Raw genomic sequence first — 7,500 nt, 5'->3', positions numbered from 1 at the left:
ACACACACACACACACACACACTTTACAAAAAGTACTAAACATGAGAAACCTTTTACGTGTGTGTATGTGTGTGTGTTTACCCAGTAGAGTGGTTCCAGAACACACAGATGGGTTTAGAGCGCTCCTCGGTGGTGATGAGGTGGAACTGCAGGGTGACGGGTTTCTCCAGCGTGTGCTGTACGAGCTGCTCGTTATCAAACACCATCACACTGAGCACCGGAGTGTTAATGACCGGCCGCTTAGGGACCCTACACACACACACACACACACACACACACACACACACACACATAAAATTATAGTCATGGAGTCATGTGTACTTCCGGCTCTGTTCGTGTGTGTGTGTGTAAGTGTGTGTGTATGTGTGTGTGTGTGTTTCTGTGTGTATGTGTGTGTGTGTGTGTGTGTGTGTACCTCAGACTCCTCTTGTCCGCGTCGTATCTCTCAGGCAGGAGTGTAGCGAGCGTGTGGAAGACGATGACGCTGGCGGTGGCGTGCTGCTCGCGCTCATCAGGGTGACGCCTCTTCCGATTGGTTGAGTGATTCCTAGCGAGCTCTGTGATTGGCTCACTCTGAGGTCGGTGACCTTTCCCCTCGGGGGTGGGGCTAAAAATGGAATCGGGGAGTGTGACGGCAGTGTCGAGGTCGAGTGGGCGGAGTCCACGCAGAGACTGAAAACGAGGAAGTTTAGCGCCGGCAAAATTCACTTTATTCAAGCGCTCGATAGAGACGACTGTTGGAAAAACACACACACACACACACACACACACACAATTGTAGAGAGACAAATACAGAAAAGGAAGAGAAAGAGACTAAGTGTGTACAGATAGAATGGATAGGATGTGTGTGTGCGCATGTGTGTGTGTACCTATGTTAGGCGTGATGATGGTGAAGGGGTTCAGGTAGGTTCTCTTCATGTTCTGCGCGAGTGTGTGTGTGTACGCCTCCAGCTGTTGCAGCAGTGCAGCTGTTCCTCCCTGCGTCTGCTGGATCTGCTCCCAGTGAGGACGCGTGTCTGAGGCCAGGATAGCACTACACACATGCATCAGGTGCTACACACACACACACACACACAGTGCTTCATGAATTATGGTTTCCTCTGCCAGGAGATTACATCTGACGGTAAGAAGCTCCGCCCCCTTGTACTGTAACACAGTTCTATAAAGGAAGTTGTTTTATAAAGGGTGCCAATATATACATACTTATACATACCTCGTTAAAGCGGACGTCCTGCGTAGCGGCCAGACCGAAGCCGTGTGTGTTACTCTCATGCTGCAGCAGTGTGTGTGTGAGGCGGTAGGCGATCTGAACGTCGCTGCCGTAGTAGGAGTGTGTGTGCGCCGTAGCGTTGTAGAGCAGAGACGCAGCCTGCTGAACTGTTACTGAGTCCAACACCGAGGAGTTCCTGCTCACCTGTTCCCACTGACACACACACACACACACACACACACACACACACCTTCATCAGTGTGTGCTCAACATCCAGTGAGCATGTTCATCTCATTACATCACCCAGTGATGTAACTTCTACACAAAAACACTGAATGTGATGCTGTTGATGCCCCACCAGGGGGCGCTGTTACACTGAACTGGACACGTAACCAGAGTAATTGCGGTAACGCAATGAAATCTCTAATAACTCCTTGTTACTGTTAGTTTTCATACTCTAGTGTGTAATGTCAATCTCACACACACACACAGGCTGAGGGAGTATGTGTTCCCATGGGCGGGGCTTATTATGACACGACTAACATGGACACGCCTCCTGACAGCACTGTCACCGCTCATGGGATAAATACCCAGCGTTTCTCCTGTGTATGTATGTGTGTGTGTGTGTGTGTGTGTGTGTGTGTGTGTGTGTGTGTGTGTTCAGTGCCCCCTGGTGCCCCACCCATGTGTGTGCAGAAGACTCACCAGTTGCTTGAGCTTAGTGAAGGTGATGGAGGTGCAGTTAAAGAGGTTTGGAGGCAGCCAGCCTTTGTGTTCATCACAGTGTCTGATCGCCGTCCCTGAGAACAAGAGGGGGCGGGGGGGGGGGGGGGGGGGAGTGGGGAGCATTAGAGGGGTCTTATAGAGTCTTTAGATTTGGGGCACTGTGATTATTATAGTTATACAGCAGAACACACTGACCTGTGGAGCCTTTAGGACACGGCACCGCTGCTGGAAGACCAAACTTCGTCCTGGGCCACCAAATCCCTCCCTCAATCGCCTGGGGACAACTGTCATAGATCACTGGGGGACAGGGGGACAGAGAGAAAGAGGGAGAGGGACAGAGAGAGAGAGAGAGAGACAGAGAGAGAGAAGGACAGAGAGAGAGAGAGACAGAGAGAGAGAGAAGGACAGAGAGAGAGAGAGAGAAGGACAGAGAGAGAGAGAGAGAGGGGGGGGACAGAGAGAGAGAGAAGGATAGAGAGAGAGAGAGAAGGACAGAGAGAGAGAGAGGGGGGACAGAGAGAGAGAGAAGGATAGAGAGAGAGGGACAGGGAGAGAAAGAGAGGGACAGAGAGAGAGAGACAGAGGGACAGAGAAAAACAGAAGGAAAGGGAGAGAGAGGGAGAGAGAGAGGGACAGAGAGAGAGGGGGAGGGGGGGACAGAAAGAGAGAGGGACAGAGAGAGAGAAAAAGATAGAGAGAGAGGGACAGGGAGAGAAAGAGAGGGACAGAGAAAAACAGAAGGAAAGGGAGAGAGAGGGAGAGAGGGAAAGAGAGAGAGACAGAGGGACAGAGAGAGAGACAGAGAGAGAGAGAGAGACAAAGAGAGAGAGAGAGAGAGAGATAAGATGGACAGTGAGTGGGGGACAGAGAGAGAGAGAGAGAGAGAGAGTGGACAGTGAGTGGGGGACAGAGAGAGAGAGAGAGAGAGAGAGAGAGAGAGAGAGATGGACAGTGAGTGGGGGACAGAGAGAGAGAGAGAGAGAGAGAGAGAGAGAGAGAAAGAGAGAGATGGACAGTGAGTGGGGGACAGAGAGAGAGAGAGAGAGAGAGAGAGAGAGAGAGAGATGGACAGTGAGTGGGGGACAGAGAGAGAGAGAGAGAGAGAGAGAGAGAGAGAGAGATGGACAGTGAGTGGGGGACAGAGAGAGAGAGAGAGAGAAAGAGAGATGGACAGTGAGTGGGGGACAGAGAGAGAGAGAGAGAGAGAGAGATGGACAGTGAGTGGGGGACAGAGAGAGAGAGAGAGAGAGAGATGGACAGTGAGTGGGGGACAGAGAGAGAGAGAGAGAGAGAGAGAGAAAGAGAGAGATGGACAGTGAGTGGGGGACAGAGAGAGAGAGGGAGAGAGAGAGAGAGAGATGGACAGTGAGTGGGTGACAGAGAGAGAGAGAGAGAGAGAGAGAGAGAGAGAGAGATAGATGGACAGTGAGTGGGGGACAGAGAGAGAGAGAGAGAGAGAGAGAAAGAGAGAGATGGACAGTGAGTGGGGACAGAGAGAGAGAGAGAGAGAGAGAGAGAGAGAGATGGACAGTGAGTGGGGGACAGAGAGAGAGAGAGAGAGAGAGAGAGATAGATAGATGGACAGTGAGTGGGGGACAGAGAGAGAGAGAGAGAGAGAGAAAGAGAGAGATGGACAGTGAGTGGGGGACAGAGAGAGAGAGGGAGAGAGAGAGAGAGAGAGATGGACAGTGAGTGGGGGACAGAGAGAGAGAGGGAGAGAGAGAGAGAGAGAGAGATAGATAGATGGACAGTGAGTGGGGGACAGAGAGAGAGAGAGAGAGAGAGAGAAAGAGAGAGATGGACAGTGAGTGGGGGACAGAGAGAGAGAGGGAGAGAGAGAGAGAGAGAGATGGACAGTGAGTGGGGGACAGAGAGAGAGAGGGAGACAGGGCGAGAAATAAAGAAAAGAGCTTGCAGTGTGGTAATTCTGTTGCCATGACAACAGCTCAAGCGTTATCATCTTTTTTACATAAGGCCCATTAAGTTGAACAGCACCACAATATTGTGGATTATTATAAAACAACAACAAAACAATATTAATAATAATAATAATAATAATAAGATCTCCTGTTAAGTTAAGCAGGGTGAACACACTCGTGCTGCTGTCCCTGCTCAGGTGTCAGTGACCACGCCCAGGTGTAACACAGATGAGTGTTTGTGTCATGTGATCTCTCACCTTCACAGCCATTGGCTGAGACCTCGGCGAACGGATTGTCACAGCGGTCACACTGTCGACCGATGACGCCCGGCTTACACTGGCACTGCCCGCTCTGTCTGTCACACACACGCGAGAACGAGCCCACGGGGTAACACTCACAGAGCAAACACACATCACTGCCCTGTGGCCGGTAGTGGTTATCCTGCACACACACACACACACACACACACACACACACACACACAGGGGAGGAGTGTGAGAAAGTCGGGCACATAAAGAGAGGTGCTCATTAACGTCGCATCATTCAGTACTTTACACAGTTCAGCCAGAGGTCTGCACTAAACCTGTCAGAGTCAGAGCTAACGCTAACTAATGCTTCTGATGAGGACACACACACACACACACACACACACACATCAGGGAGTCAGCCAAAGGCTGAGAGGTGTTTCGGTTGCTAAGTGAACCGTTCTCAGTGTATATCAGAATACAGTCGGAGTCCACAGATCAGCCGGAACACTAAACACACTGACAGGTGAAGTAACAGTTCATCTCATTACAGCGCCACCTGTCAGGGGTGAGTGTATATTATTATATGTATGACGTGTTGGCAGAAAAAACAGGCGAGTATATCTGACTAACTTTAACTAGGTCTCGGCCCTGATGTCTAAAACTGCAGCTCTTGTGGGATATTCCCGGGGTGCAGGGGTCAGGGGTCAGGGGTCAGGACCTACTAAACGTGCTCCAGGTGAAGGAGAACCAGGTGAAGGGCAGCCAGGGGTCACTGATAAACAATAAGTCTGATCAGTGGAGGCCCAACCTCACGACTTATGGGAGAGCTCGGAGCCACACACACACACACACACACACACACACACACACACACTTCAGAGGGCTAGTGAACTCCAGGCCTTGACACGTCAGGGCACCAGATGGCGCTACACAATATTGGGCAGGAGGGTTTATTGTTATGGCCGATCTGATCTGTGAATATCTGCAAAAGATGGTGAGACTGCGAGCAGGAAGAACCCGGGGTACCACCGGTGTCCACACGCTGCTGTGACGCCTCGCTCGGCTCGGCCCGGCTCGGCCCGGCTCGGCCCGGCACTGTGTAAGGGAAGGGGGCCAAAATTATCAGGCTAAAATGATTTTAGCTCCTATAGAACTCCAGTCACACCATGTTCAGTCTGACCAGTTGCCCTGGTTACCGTCTGCATTTACATCACAGCTGCATTGCATTTAGCCACGCCCACTAACGCCTTAAAAGGAAAAGCTATCACAGAGCTAAAATCGCGCGCATGTGTGTATGTGCGTGTGTGTGTGTGTGTGTGTGTGTGTGTGTGTGTGTGTGTGTTACCTTGCAGCGACACTCTCCACTGGTCTTGTTGCAGTCCGAGTCGAAGCCCTTCTCAGTCACACAGTTACATGGACCACATGTCTTATGTCCCCACCAACCTCGGGGACACGGCAAGTCAGTCCTGATTACACACACACACACACACACACACTTGATTCAGACTTGTTAGAAAATACCAGACACAGTTAACGTCACTATAAAATTCCGAGACGCTTCTCACTTTTTTTCACAGTATTGTCCGAAGTAGTTACTATGACAGTCGCAGGTGTAGCCGTGGGCGGAGCTTGACTTCCTGCTGCAAGCTGATTGGTGCTCACAGGGGTTCAGGGTGCACACGTCTGTACAGTTGTCACCATAGTAACCTGATAGATGGACCCATAACAACAGGTTAGTGATGAGGTTAACACACACACACACACACACACACACACACACACACACACACACACAGACAGAGGTACACACCCGGCAGGCAGGTGCAGGTGTAGGAGTCCCAGTAGTTGGTGCAGGAGCTGTGGGCGGGGCAAGGGCCGGAGGCGCAGGGGTCAGTCACATGACAGCCGTCTTCCACATTTAGTCTGTGAGCCTGAAACACACTCAGTACTGCATCACTCACACGCACACCCTGCACACACACACACACACACACACACACACACACACAGGGAACGACATTGGTCATTTAAATGATAATAATTAAATCGCTAACATATGTGTGTGTGTGTGTGTGTGTGTGTGTGTGTGTGTGTGTGTGTGTGTGTGTGTATAAAGAGGACCTCACTGTACCTGTACACACCCACGGAATCCATGATGCACTTTGTTGTTGCCAGCGGCGACGCCTCCAACACTCAGAACCTTCACCACCGCTCCCTGAATCTCACTGTCCACCTCCATAGAGGACTGCACACACACACACACACACACACACACACACACACACACACACACAGTTGTACGACACAGACAGATGAATTGGCTGGCCCCCCCCCCAGTGTGTGAGTGTGCGTTACCGTGTACAGGCCGTGGTCGAGTGTGAGTGTCGCTGTGGGTCGTGTCCCAGGTTCCCCCAGTGAAGTGCGCACTTCAAGCTGCAAGTGATGCCACGCCCCATCAGCTACAGACGCCTCCTCCAGACGAGACACAGACGAGTCCTCCCCGCGGTACAGAGACATCAACACACTGCTGTTTCTCACCTGAGGGAGAATAAACACCGACACATTATTATACACAGTGAGGTCAATAAGTATTTGATCCCCCTGTGATTTTGCAAGTTTTCTTACTTAGAAATCATGGAGGGTCTACCATTTTCAGTATAGGTGCATTTCCACTGTGAGAGACAGAATCTAAAAAGATTCTTTTAACAATTTATTTGTGAATTACTGTGTCAAATACTTTAAGTATTTGATCATTTGCTTATCAGCCAGATTTCTGACCCTTAAATACCTGTTATTTGGCTTTTAAATAGTCCAGCTACACTCTGCTCATGATTCTAAATTAGTAGCACCTATTTAAGGTCGTTAGCTGTCATAAAGACACCTGTGCACCCCACAATCAGCCAAAGTCTAAGTAGTTACATGGGGTATCAATGATGATAAGAATGGTGTAGAATCCGCCCAGAACTACACGGGAGGAGCTGGTCAATGCCGTGAAGAGAGCTGGGACCATCGTTTCCAAGGCTACTATCAGTAATACACTAAGACGTCATGGTTTAAAATCTTGCATCGCATGGAAGGTTCCCCTGCTTAAGTCAGCCCATGTCCAGGCCCGTCTGAAGTTTGCCAGGGACCATCTGGATGATCCAGAGGAGTCATGGGAGAAAGTCCTGTGGTCAGATGAGACCAAAGTAGAACTTTTTAGTCCTAACTCCATTCGAAGAAAGAAGAATGATGAGTATCATCCCAATAATACCATACCTACAGTGAAGCATGGGGCTGGAAGCATCATGCTCTGGGGGTGTTTTTCTGCAAAGGGGACAGGATGACTGCACTGTATTAAGGAGAGGATGAACGGGGCCATGTATTGTGACTATTGGGCAAAAACCTCCTTCCCTCA

The 7,500-nt window shown here is 50.3% G+C and overlaps 1 protein-coding gene across 2 annotated transcripts in view; it reads right to left on the bottom strand.

Moving 5' to 3' along the window:
* Nucleotides 1-7,500, bottom strand: part of celsr2 (cadherin, EGF LAG seven-pass G-type receptor 2) — a 44,476-nt gene that overhangs the window by 8,726 nt on the left and 28,250 nt on the right. For both annotated transcript variants that reach the window (XM_053484534.1, XM_053484535.1), the window contains exons 10-21: nt 6,459-6,641; nt 6,235-6,348; nt 5,914-6,073; nt 5,669-5,810; nt 5,449-5,569; nt 4,113-4,296; nt 2,132-2,233; nt 1,916-2,010; nt 1,214-1,423; nt 870-1,053; nt 416-734; nt 82-249 (exon numbers count right to left, since the gene is read on the bottom strand). In XM_053484534.1, the coding sequence (XP_053340509.1) occupies nt 82-249; nt 416-734; nt 870-1,053; nt 1,214-1,423; nt 1,916-2,010; nt 2,132-2,233; nt 4,113-4,296; nt 5,449-5,569; nt 5,669-5,810; nt 5,914-6,073; nt 6,235-6,348; nt 6,459-6,641 (1,982 nt within the window). The remainder of the gene's footprint in view (nt 1-81; nt 250-415; nt 735-869; nt 1,054-1,213; nt 1,424-1,915; nt 2,011-2,131; nt 2,234-4,112; nt 4,297-5,448; nt 5,570-5,668; nt 5,811-5,913; nt 6,074-6,234; nt 6,349-6,458; nt 6,642-7,500) is intronic.

This window comes from Clarias gariepinus, chromosome 23 (assembly GCF_024256425.1).
Source record: "Clarias gariepinus isolate MV-2021 ecotype Netherlands chromosome 23, CGAR_prim_01v2, whole genome shotgun sequence".
Lineage (NCBI taxonomy): Eukaryota > Metazoa > Chordata > Actinopteri > Siluriformes > Clariidae > Clarias > Clarias gariepinus.
Note: the sequence above shows the minus strand (reverse complement) of the source record. Positions and strands in the feature narration are given on the sequence as shown.